Source organism: Vigna umbellata, chromosome 5 (genome assembly GCF_029865625.1).
Source record: "Vigna umbellata cultivar VRB3 chromosome 5, Vumbellata_1.0, whole genome shotgun sequence".
NCBI classification, from domain to species: Eukaryota; Viridiplantae; Streptophyta; class Magnoliopsida; order Fabales; family Fabaceae; genus Vigna; species Vigna umbellata.
The window spans coordinates 56,952,239-56,965,917 of NC_142169.1; the positions used below are offsets into that span (position 1 = coordinate 56,952,239).

Genomic DNA, 13,679 nt, shown 5'->3' on the forward strand with positions numbered 1-13,679 from the left:
ATTTAAAAATGTTATTTTACTTCATTTTAAATTGTAAAAAGTATTGAAAATATACTATAAAATTTATACAAAACAAAATATAATCAACAATTGAAAAAATATGAATGTGATTTAAATGATTTATCTGTAAACAAAATATTATAGAATTGAAAATTCATTAAAAACATTTTCGAAAAGTATTATCAATAAAATAAAATTGAAAATTATATAAAAAATTGTGTATATATTATATATGTCTAATGTGCTTTTACGAATAATTTCACTAAACATCTCTTAACAAAACCATAGCTCCTTCCAAGCTACTCTCATTTCAATGATGACGGGACCATACTGTAATGTTTAATTTATGAAATACAACAAAAAAAATTGCTTAGACTGACATAATTTAACTACGCATATTAAAGATGTAATTATATTATTACAGTAGAAAGTTATTTTAGAAGTATCCACAATTTATCTTAAAAAGACGTGCCTAAACTGAAATATAATCTCAACTCTTAACTTAATAAACAGAGACCGTAACAACATAATAGTATATGCAAATAGAGAAAAATGAGGAGGAACAAAGTTGTTTTCTCAATTCACATGAAAATTGACATAATGTTTTCCTTTTGTATGAATTATGAATATGATGCATAAGTCAAACATGGTGTCGGTCTGTGTCATTGACCTAAGTCTCAAACACGGAATAGGGCTCTATCAACGGAAATAAATGGATATTTGAGGGATGTCAATGTCATTATCATCATCATCCTCACATGCCACAACAACATCCAAATGACGACGGTATGAAGGAATGTCCAACTTGGCTACATCCCTTCCCAGATCTGCTACCTTTTTGTCCATTCGCTCTTTATGCTTAGGGAACATGCTATTATAGAGCAGGCAACTTCCACAGGAAATACTATAAGCATTCAACCCCTTTGCCTTAAGCCACTCAAGAAGTTCTCTCAGGGTAGGATTATCTCCAACAATCCATCTATCCCAAACTGTCCAATTCATATCTTGATGCTTGATAATCTTCGGTGGAACTGGTTCAGCCATTGAAAACAGAGGCAGTGCCAAATTAGCAAATGTGTTTCTGTAGTCTTCAACTTTCTTCCCTCCATCCAAAACTTTGTAAAGCTCCAGGCAGACAAGACCAGTGGCCATGGCGGTCGAGGTTGCAATTGCAGGAATGATCCGTCCAGCAATAAACTTGGCTTTGAGCTTATCCACCTCAGGAATGCTGTAATTCCGGGCCCTCATGTTGGCAAGCCCAGCAATCACGTCCATATGGTAGTTTGTATCATCATCCTGTAGTTAAAATGGCAGAATGGTTTGTTCTCAATTGGCGAAAACGACTCATAAAAATATATAAACACAAAATGCAGAAGAGTCACATCAAATAAATATAAAGTCAGGATCGTCGAACATAACTACAAAATATACAAATTGATGAGATTACGTAACTTTATCAAGAGAGTGAAACTAGAAGGAGCGTCAGAGAAAAGAAAAATCAATCGAAGTGACAGGAAATGCAGTACCTTCTCAAACTGAATTGGTTTCATCCTGAACTTTGACGGCAGAGTAGCGCGACACCTCTCTAACTTGACTATTAGATCATTAATAACTGCTGCATCATCTATAGAAGCTGTGGAGAGACTGGTAGCCTTCTCATCTGTCACTATTTTCACACCTTCCTTGGGCTGAAAGTCAGGTACTATCACCCTATCCACAGCTTCGGCCACCTTCCTAGTGTTCTTAACCCAATCAGGGATTGGGATACCAAAGGTTTCTGCACGCAAAATTGAAGCTGCCAACACAAAATTTAGATGACCTAAATCAGACGATGAGAACTGCAGGGGATGAGGGAATCTTTTTGGCGCGGACCAGAAAGGAGCTCCAGTACTAGTAGAAGCATCTTCGGGAAAAGTGTAGATCAACTGCTTCAACCGGCTAGCAAAATAATCCTCAAACCTGTGGAGAAATGTGTTTATAAAAGGACACAAAACTAATATGCTCACACACCATTAATATAAAAGTTAATAGAGAGTAGCATATACTGTCAAAGGAACGTACTTTAGCCGAGCCCAAGTGATACAATCTTCAAAAGTTTCACACTTGTCACTGTCCAGGCACTCAAGAACACGCTCCAAGTTATCCCTTGCTTGAGCATCTCCAGCGTTCCTCATTGAGGTGGTATATTCACTTGGGTTAGACAAATATGCATTTACTTCAGCTGGAGTTTTCTCTAGCAAACCCTCAAATTCAGATCGTGCCCATGTCAAGCAATGGTCAATGTTGTGTGGAAACGAGTGTACAGTGCACATTGGTGCCTGCTTCTCAGGAGGATCTCTTGATGCACCATAGTTTTCTGTCAGGTGAGGAATAACCATCTGTGTATTGCATTTGGCTCCAAGAGTTCCAGACTCAAGAAGAGGCTTTTGGAAATACAAGCATCTCTGATCAACATATAATCTTGCATTAACATTGTCTAGGGCATTTATAACAACATTCAGGTTTTCCCAAAAGGTATCATTGAACACATTTTCAGTTTCTGTGCCAACCCGATTTTGTAGAGCTTCAATATTAAAACCAGGATTTATGGATGCAGCAGCTGAAGCAGCAACCGTGGACTTAGCCTGTCCAATATTCCAATCACGAAAAAGAAACTGCCTGCTTAGGTTACTCTTCTCTATCACGTCATCATCAGTAATAGTGAGTTTACCCTGACTTCCACACGAAACTCCCATGAGAGCAAGATTTTTTAAAAACTCACATCCCAAAGCACCAGATCCAACAACAAACACTTTAGCATCCTCTAATTTTTTCTGTAATTTCCGTCCAAATACTGAAATCTGTGCATCATAACGGCCATTTACTGGTTTGAAATCATTTGGGTCCACTGGTTCTGAAGGGAGTGATTCAACAGAGTCAAAGTAGAAGAACTGCAGAGGAACCAGAAGTTAAAACCATAACACATACCAAAGACCAGTGTTATTAAGTGCCAATTGTTTTCTATTCTTGAAAGCTATGTTCTGTTACTTAAAGAAAAAACTGAATTGATAAGTATAATTTCTTAATACTGCTTTTATAAGTAATACCAATTTCTTCCGTCTTGAAAATAAAGAATTCAGAATAAATTGTATTGCCTTACCCTTACTATTAGTTATCTATCCGGATCCGAAAACTATTTTTAAAATCATTTGAAAAACCTGTAAACTATCAGATCCTTCTTCCCTAGGATACGATTCTAATTAAAGAGGCAATTAACAAAAGTTTAGAAAACATCAGTTCCACAGAACAAATAAACAACATATTTATACCAATAGCCTATAAGCCTATGTGATTGCTGAGTATCATGACAAACCCAACTTCAAAACAGAAAAATATCAGGGCTACTTTATCTCACTTCATATTTATTCTCTAATCTTAGCTACTGTATATCTATCTAAATTAGCCACTTGGCTAGCATTGATTGGAATATACGCACATTATCATGTTTCTACAATGATACGGATTCTAAAACTAAAACATACAAATGTGAAAGAGGGTGAGTGATCACAGAAATTATCCTGGAAAAACAAGTGGACCACGACTTAAAAGGGTGATCAAAACATGAATTTCATATCCCAGAGTTGTGTATGCTATATAGAGGCAATTTATCAATATTGACCACATTGTGGCTTAATCAGCACCAGCTTCTTCCTCTCCCTTGCTCTTTTTAATCTTTGCATTAATCTTTCATTTTTGATTGACACTAGTCAAATGATTATATCACGGTTCTTACTGGTACATAGTTGGCCAGGGTTCAAACCAATGTTGTAAAATTTGAGGATCTGAAGGGGATTAAAGATCGTAACTTGACTCATATGGCTTAATAAGATCTTATAATACAACTAAGAATAGGTTCATATGTCATAAAATGACTTGAACCACCTTCGTTTGACTCCAATTTTACTTCAAATTCTAAACAGAACCAAACACTCTACAAGTCTAAATTGAAGCACGAACAGAAGAAAATATCAAGAAAAATTACAGAGACGAAGATGAAGGCAATGATCAACAACGATGGAGCGCTGCCATGGCAGACAATGATGATGATAATGGGAGATTGAGCATCATCGTGCATAGCTGTTTAGCTCTTATATTAAACTGCAATTAGGAGCCTAGGAAAAGAGAGCAATATTTCCTAAATTAATAAACAAGGTCTTCAGAAACCCACATCGAAAAAACAATACTATGGGTCAGTTAACTAGAACCCCAAGCTCTGCACAAACAGATTAACACAGTGCAGAATCAGAGGTATGATTCTTCCCATCTACCTTGTGTCTAAGCTCGCCACTGTCTCCTTCAACAGTAGAATCACACAAGTTCGCAAGTATGCTGACAATTTCGACAGCATTGGTCCAAACTTATGACAATCGTTACTTTTTAAATATTTTTGTATGACCAAAGAAGAGTAGGATAGAAGCTAAGATTTTTTTTTGACTACATGATACTTACCTTTGAATGTTGTGCATTAGAAACTTTTTGAAGTCGGGTAATACCAAATTGTAGTCAAGATCATATATCATTATAAGAGTAGAGTTCACAGGTCTTGTTCAACCAATGGGAAGGGAGTTAATCTTCAGAAACTAGATCGGTTAAGTAATTAATAATATACAAGAAAAAACAAACTGAACAGACAACATCAATCAGATAAGTACTTGAAAGGGAAATAAATTTATCAATAAAAGATATTTACACAAGCTTGGTTTCACCTTGCACAACACAATTTCAAAACTAAGAAAATTTCGAGCCACAATATTCTCACCTGAAAAAGTGGATGAAATTTCCCAGAGCACGCTTTAACAACCTCCTGTCCAACAATTCCACCAAACATAGCAGCCATAGGATTCAATACTGCCCTGGCACCAAAGGCAAAGTTTCTTAAAAGTTTTGGATTAATGTCTTCTAATTTCCCATCAGTAGTGTTGTCATTAATTTCACTGACAATAGATACAAGCTTTTGTGCATCTTCCTCCGAACCAGCAACAGGTAAGCGACCTAGCTCAGATATGAATTTATCCAAACCCTGGAATGCTAAGTGAAGGAGAGGAGGACGATCAAACTTAGAAAAATCACTTAGAAGAAAATCACCAGGATCACTGAGTGCTTCCCTAAGTGATTTGAAGTTCAATACCTTTGATTGTTTGACCTGTGTAACAATTCCACCTTTCTCATACATACCATAATTTGTAGTGTCTTCTTCGAGAGTAAACGAATATGCTCTAGCATTTTTAATCTTTCTAGGCTTTCCGTCATTCAGTTCTTTCATACCATGAATTTCAGAGAATACAACAAGATCTCCATCCTGAAACTCAAGCCTCTCATCATCAACACATGATACTAGAGCAGGGTTGTCATTGCTTATGGATGCTATTATGCCACTATGGGGTTCTTCCCCATCAACATCAACAACAGTAAACTCAGGCCCAAAATCACAGAACACGGAACCAAAAAGTCCTCTAACTTCAGTTTTAATAAAGGCAATAGGAGGCTGCTGACTGCGGCAATAATCATTAAACTCACAGGCTTTCTCAAGACTGATATCAGTAAAAACAACAGCCTACAAATTAATGAAATAAAAACAGTAAATATATTATCAAAACTTCCATACAAATGAATTTATAGTTGAAAATATGAAGAATCCAGTTCATTTACATCAATGGAAAACAAACATGAAAAATCTCAGCATTAAATTACTACAGAATTATACAAATCAAACAAGGACGTAATTTATGCAAAGTTACAAGAAAAAGGACCTAGAGGAAGGTGAGTCCATCTCTGTGATTCGTTTACTAATAGAAATTTATATTATAAATGCTATACAATAAAAATAATCACTATTACAAGTGTGACCTCATTTGTAGCTTTCAAAATCTATGCTCATAAGAATTGATTATTGAAACAGTATTCTTTTATGAAAGTGAACTGACTGGAACTTACTAGTTATTAACAAAGTGCGACATGACAACCATAAAAACAAATACATTGTAATAGAAAATAAATAACATGAAATGCATTTTGAAAGGGAAGATTAGACAGCAGAAGTAGGTACTTGAAAATTAGAAAGCTGCTCTTTTGTCAGATTAGTAGTCAAGCTTTGGACAATCACAGCATTGTTGAGCTCCTGTAGCTTACTAACAGAAGATGTTGCCCTGTTTTTACCAACATCATTCTCTGAAAACACAAAGTTACTGGATAGATCCCACAGCTCCACAGTTCCCTCATCATGCAAGGTCACAGATTTGACACCAGCAAGAATGAGATTCTTTGCTGTAAGCAGTAAACTTCATTAGAAATCCAAAACAAGATTTAAAATTTCAGAGCTGATACTAACTTCAATCCAAAAATGCACCACCATTAAATACAAAATCAAATCACACAACAAAATGTACGGTTGAAATAACATAATTAAATTATCTCTCAATAAATCAATGTAAATTATATTTTACAAATCTCTAAAAGAAATTACAACACTGATTCCATCAGTTGATGATCAAGAGGTATCTAAAATTCGGTCGGCAACATCAAGGTTTTTGGACACATCACAGGATGCGACAAAACCTCAACTGCGATTGCAATTTAAAGATTGCTGGTGATCATTTTTACGACAAATCTATTATGACCAACAACAAAGCTACGATATTACAAAAACAGGCATTACATCAGTCTGCCTACAGTTTTTCCAGATGGCAGTGGACGGATAAGGATAAAATCACCAGATGTACTAACATAAATCCCACTATTTATCAACTTAACACTCTCTTCTGCCAGGAAAATCAAGCAGGGCAAGAAACATCAAGAAGAAAGCTCAAATAAAACTAATATTAAGAGAGTTTCACCATCAACTGAGGAAAACCAGATAAGATCAAATCTAAATACGATCTCAATTCAAGAGAAAACCCAAACAGCACAAATATTATTCAAAAGCAAAGTGTTCAAAGATTTTACCAATCTCGACGCCAAGACCTTGCATCCCGGAGACCAGAACGCTGGAACCAAACAGCCTCCGCATGGTCTCCCGACCATAGACGGCGAGCTGACGGCTGTGGAGATCCTCATCGATGTCCGGCGGGTTAGAGTCGCCCAAAGCCATGGCCGACGCTCCCTGACTCGTGCTCCCGCTTTTATAGCTGCTGTTGTTGTTGAAGCTCAGGACGGTGGTGTCGTCGCTCTTCACCGTGGAATCGGTGGTTCCGGCGGCGATCCGATTCCTCTTGGAAAAACTGCTGCTGCAAATGTCGCTGTTCTCGGTCTCCTCTTCTACTGCAACCGGTACTTCGCAAGGTCTCTTAGTTGGAAGCATATAGTGCAGTAAGCTGCTGAACACGCCACACAGCGCGATCGTGAGGACGACGACAAGAACAACAAAAGAAATGAAGAACAAGGGAGAATTAACAGCGCGATGATCGCGAAGAGGATCGAAGTCAAAAGCAAGAAACACAAACCGCGAAACCACTAACGGAATCACGGCGAGGAAAAACCCTAACCCTAGCTTACGTAGCATGAGCACAATTATTATTTTCGTAATTGTATTTGTAACTGTAATTGTTCGAGTAAAAGAGAGTTAATCGAAGGAGATTAACGAAGAGAGAAGCAACGTACCGATTTGAACTTCGGTGCGAAGGAAGAAAGAGAATGGAACCTGATTGCAGAGAATCGGAGAGAGAGTGTTTTGTTTCGTTTGGCTTTGTTCTGTTTCGTGGAGTTTGGGATTTTATTGCGAGGGTGGAGAGAGAAGGGTATTTATGGATTTGCAAAAAGAAGGCGAATGCGATGCTACTATTCTAGGGTTTCGCTTCGAGTGAGGACCTGACAGGTGCTACTCCATTTTTTCTCTCTTCTCAGAAGAGAGAGATGAGAGAGGAAAGAGAAGACAGGGCGAGAAGCGTGAAGTGAAAGATAAAAAGTCAGAAAGCGAAACAGAGGACTCTTGAGTGATTGCCACGTCGTCGTTTTGGCATGTGGCTTGTATCAACGACACTGGCGTTGGGTTGTACCCCGCGTACTGTGCTCCAGCAGGCAGTGCATCCAGAGGAGGAAAAATCTAGAACAAGCTAGAAATAACGAAAAATAAGTTTTGTGCTTTTACATTTGTTGATATGTTTTGACAAAATATGATTATAGGGACATTAATTAAATAATTAAATATATTAAGAGAAAACTCTAATTATGAAAGCAGAAAGAAAAAATATCTCTAACGAACTGTCTTTGTAATATGACAGCGTAGTGGATCAGAAAAAGCGACAGAGATTCCAACTTAACTTATAATTTTACTTTTCATATAATTTCAAGTAAATTATATATTAAATTATTAATTATGTTTTAGTTAAGAATATATAATAAAAAAATAACACGGGATTAAAAAAATTAATGATTATATTATATTTTATGTTAGCTGTATACTTTAAACTTTATTATTTGATTAGTAGGTTAATACAAATTAATAGCTATTAAAATAATTAAATTCATGTTTTAAGAAATTATGCAAAATGAAAATAATAATAATAAAATGTTACTCATATAGAATTTAAAATTTCTTTAGGTGTTTGAGATTTTTTTTCGTTAACATTTATCTGCATCCCTAAAATTAGTAACAACATTTCACATTAATAGAAAAAGATTGAACAATATTTCGACATTATAGCATATATCATGCTGTTGTTGCAAGAGGAGAAGAAAATATGGAGAACGCGGTAAGAAAAAAAAAAGAAGAGAGCAGAAAAAAAAAAACTTGATTCGAAAAGTTTTTAATAAAATAAACGTATTTTGTGTATTTTCTCGTTCTAAAAAGTATTATATGTGTCTTAAAAAAATTATTTCAAAAAAATTGTTTTTGAATGCATTTTATGTATTCCAAAATTTCTATTTCTGAAATTTTGTTCTAAAATCTTATTCATTAATTTTGCAAACTCTGGAGAATTTTCATAACATGTAATCTGAAAGTACTTTTAAAAAAGATAAAATAATCATTTAAAAAAATTGGGGGTAAAGGAAGAAATTGTAGGATGGAGGAGGTAAAAGCATATTGGAAAAATCGTGGAAAGGACAGTGGGCTCTGCATTTTGAAAAAAATTAATGAGTGCACCTCCAATATCTTCCAAAAAATTACATTTTTAACCCTTTAACAATCTCATCATACACCTTTAACTTTTTCAAAACTTTCATTTTTAACTTTAATAAATATTTTTCCAATTTTTTCTCTCTTACTAAAAACACTCTTCACTACTTTAATAATAATTTAATTTAATTTAAAATTTAAATACTATTAATATAATTTTATATTTTAATAATTATTAAAATATGATTTATATTACAATAATAGTTATATTAAAAACATAAAAATAAAATAATAAAAATAATATTAATAATAAAAAAATAATAATAATAATAATTTTGATTTAATATATTCAAATATATTAAATTATATTAAAATAAAGTAAATAATTATTAAATTTTAAATAAAAACCAAATTTTAAAAACTTGTTTAAAATCCGTAAAATATGTTAACATTTTGCTTTTTATTTAAAATTTAATAAATATTGAATTTAAATAAAAATTATAATATTATTTATTATATTTATATTTTAAGAATTATTAAAATATGATTTATATTTTTATAATAATTTTATTAAAAAAATTAAAATAAAAATAATTAAAATAAGAATAATAATAATGAAAATAAAAATAATATTTAAAATCACATTAAATATATTTAAATATATTAAATTAAATTAAAATATTAAATTAAAATTAATAATTATTAAAATTTCAACAAAAACCAAATTTTGAAAAATTTGTTAAGACATCCCATAAGTTACCCTACGGATATCCATATCCAATGAATAACTGTTTTTTTTATTTAAATTTTAATAATTATTTAGTTTAATTTAATATTTTAATATAATTTTAATTTATTTAAATATTTTATTCAATATAATTTAATTTGATATTTGATTGTTTTTAAAATTTTGTTTTTTATTTAAATTTTAATAATTATTTAATTTAATTTAATATTTTAATATTATTTAATATTTTTAAATATATTATTTAATATAATTTTATTTTTATTTTTATTATTTTTATTTTAATTATTCTATTTTTATAGTTTTAATATAACTATTATTATAATATAAATTATGTTTTAAGAATTATTAAAATATAAAATTATGAATTTTAAATTTAATTATTATTAAGATGGTACACAGTGTTTTTAATATAAAAAAAATGAAAAGATATTTATTAAAAGGTTAAAAATGAAATGTTTAGAGGTATAGGATAAGATGTTGGAAGTATAGGATTAAACAATCAAGGGTGTTGCTCCCTCCACCTCCACACCTTTCTTCCTCCACCTCCCCTTTACTATTTTGCCCTTAAATAAAATTTTATTTTTAGGGTTAATTTTTTTAATTTTACCCATTCACAACCTATTCCACTAATAACCTATTTTAGTTCCTCCTACATGAGTAAAATATTTTTCTTTTATTTTAACATTATTTTTCTTCATCTCTTTCTTTTGTCGCGGTGAGATACTACAAGTTGTAAAGGTTGGTGGTAGTGGAAAGAATTATCAAGTAATCTCCCTCTCGTGGTGCAGTGTCGCTCTCGTGATGCAGTGTCGCTCTCGTGGTGCAGTGTGTGGAGTGGTGCAGTGCGTGTGTTGCTTCCTTAAGGTGTGTTTTCGAATAAACCTTCAAATAAAACCCTAAAATAAAAAACGTAACTTTTAAACGGTGACATCCTTCAACGGATGTTGACATCCGTTCTTTCCATAAACAGATGTTGACATCCGTTCTTTCCTTAAACGGACTCTGAGTTACGTTTTTAATTTTAGATTTATTTTATTAGTTTATTCTTTATTTTGGAAATATTTTAATAATTTAATTTAAATGTTTTGATTTATTATTTTTTAATATATTTTTTATGTATTTTAATAATGTAAGGAAAATGAAGAAGAAAGAATCGTATGAGGAGAACTGAAACGGAGAAGACAAATGGAGTTGTAAAGTAAAACAGAAGACAAATTGTTAAACGAAATTGAGAGATGGAAAGATTGAGTGCAGGGAGTAAAGTAGGAGAACTAGGTTTGGAATAAATTAAAATAATAAAAATAAAAAATTTTAATTTGAGGATATAATTGGAATTAAAAAAAATTGGGGAGGTGGAGGGAGAAAGGTGTGGTGGTGGAGGGAGCAACACCCAACAATCAATTAACAGAGTAATTGGGCTCACTATAAATAAGACTATACATATATATATATATCGGCAGCTTCTTCCCTGCACCTGTTTTTCTTATTACAACCCATTATTTTCAATATACCAATTTTACCCTTTAATCAAAAGTAAATGAAAACCTAATTTTATTATGTGTGTTGTTCATTGAAAAATCCATTTATTCTAATAAATATTTGTCTTCAATTACTTCAATGTATATATTTTTCTAACAAAGATAAAACTCTTTAAGATTATAACTCCAACCACAAACAATATTATAAGACTCTTAGGTTCCTCGTATGAAAAAAGAACTTAAGTAAATTTTTAAAAGATTTATGGTTGAAATATTATTTTCTGCAATAATTAAGTTATCTACATAGGCCAATACATAGAGATGTATTTCTTCCCTCTGTAATATAAATAGTAAGTGGAGAGGAGGCTAGATTCAGTTTATATGTCTTAGATGCAACTGTGATAAATTCAATTAATACAACAATGTAATTCTACTTTCCTTGTTTATTCAATTACGTAGATCATTTAATATTTTGGGAGTACTCTTAAGTGTAACTTTAGGTCTATTCTTGGTACCTAAAGTATAAGATCATTAAACTTCAGGATGGTCTTTCAGTGGTGACTTGAATGAATTACTTACGTTAAAATCAGGACTTTGTGATCAACAGAGATATATTCCTAGCATCTAAAAGCAGAATGTGAATTGATTAGGCTACAACTTGAAACCAGCTCCCACTCAATCTTACGTTAATGAAATAAGATAAATGATCAAGTCATCAAATAACAAATCATAAATCAACTCACAAACATGAAAACGAAAGCATATATAAATATACTAGAGGTATGATGATGATGGATAGAAAAGAAAGCATAAAGCGTTACTACTCCATTGATATAACTATGGAGAAATCACATACTCATGGAGTAGAGTGTTGCAACAAATCCAACAACATGTAGACATATTATTACAATAATAACATAATGGTTTAAACCCTCATTTGATCCTCATATTGTTGGTCAATCTCAAGTGAGTCATCATTTTTTTTTCGATCTCAATTGGGTCTATAAACTTGTAAAATTGAGTCAATTAAGACATGTCTGTTAAGTTTTCACTGACGCCGTTTACAGTTGCTGACATGGTGCCCACTTAATATGTTGATATGTATTGTTTGATTACGTAGAATTTTTATTTAAATTAAAAGATTATGAAATGACAAAATTTAATTGGTTTATGTTAAAATTACAGGGTTTCCTCTTTGTGATTGGGGTTTTGAATCTGTGTGCAGGTTTCGAATGGAGGTGCAAGCTGCCATGGATGTGTGAGATTGATGACGGAGGTCGCGATTGAGAAGATGTTCACGGTCTAGTTCTCTTTGCAGATGCGTGTTGATGGTGATGTGTGAAGATGGTGTTCAGGCATGGTGGAGATCGCTAGGGTGGTCTCTACAGTGACGACTTCTACTCCAATTGGGTTTTTATATCTCTGTATTTCTCTTGCAGGTTGAAGGCTTGTGCACGGAGAAAAGATAATTGTTGGTGGCGTTGGAGCAACATAAGGGTTTCAGTGGATTCTTTACCAATATCTGGGAGGACTTCCCCAAACTCTGAGGATGAAAATTCCAACATTCACTCTTCAGATACACCACCTTGAATGACTCTCTCAGATTTCATGGGTTGGACTTCAATCAAGGAGGAGTTGGATGCAAAGAACAGTAACCTCACAAGAGATTTAAAGGATTTCGTGGACGAAAATGATGAAAATAGTGCAACTAAATCTCTTGATTATGCTCAGAAATCTTCTTATTTGGACAAGCTTGAGTATTTCAATAACATTAAAGCTCCCATAACTCAACATTAATATCAATAACTCAACATTAATGTTGCATCCATGGTCACATTGTTATGTTTGTTAAACATAGTAACACTGGTTGGCTTCAAATTCTTATCTGATGTGGCTTTTGGGTGTACAAGAAAAGTGGCAAATCCTCTTGCTTTTGTAGTATGTGTTTGTCTTCTACTTTTGTGGGATCTTCAGTTTCATAATCTCTGCATTGGATAAACACTTTTGTAATTGTAATTGACAGTATAATGTAATTGATTAGAAACACTTTTGTCACTTTCAATAAATTGTGAATAAACTGTGAATTCTTTCTCACTTGTGACTCATTTCACACCTTCAAGAAAAGAGAGGCACAACACTTAGTGACTCATTTCACACACTCTCAAGAATCTATTTAATTTCTTGATTGTTTTTTTTTTATGATGTCTCTGATTATGGATTTATCCCTATTTTTTTGTTTATGATTTTTTACTATTTCTTGTTCATTTTGTAATCAGGAATCAACAAAATACAAAATGATATAATAGAATCAAACCATAACTTATCACAATAATGCCAAGAAATTGTGCACCGGATTTGCAAG

General features: G+C 32.8%; 1 protein-coding gene across 1 annotated transcript; it reads right to left on the reverse strand.

Moving 5' to 3' along the window:
- Positions 1-478: 478 nt before the first annotated feature.
- UBA1 (ubiquitin-activating enzyme 1) lies at positions 479-7,587 on the reverse strand. The gene is made up of 6 exons (XM_047313726.2): positions 6,982-7,587; positions 6,086-6,303; positions 4,799-5,593; positions 2,062-2,930; positions 1,527-1,959; positions 479-1,296 (listed from the first exon to the last, which is right to left on the reverse strand). The coding sequence occupies exons 1-6, from the start codon at positions 7,535-7,537 to the stop codon at positions 700-702; spliced, it is 3,468 nt and encodes a 1,155-aa protein (XP_047169682.2). The 5' UTR covers positions 7,538-7,587; the 3' UTR covers positions 479-699.
- Between the last annotated feature and the right edge of the window lie 6,092 nt (positions 7,588-13,679).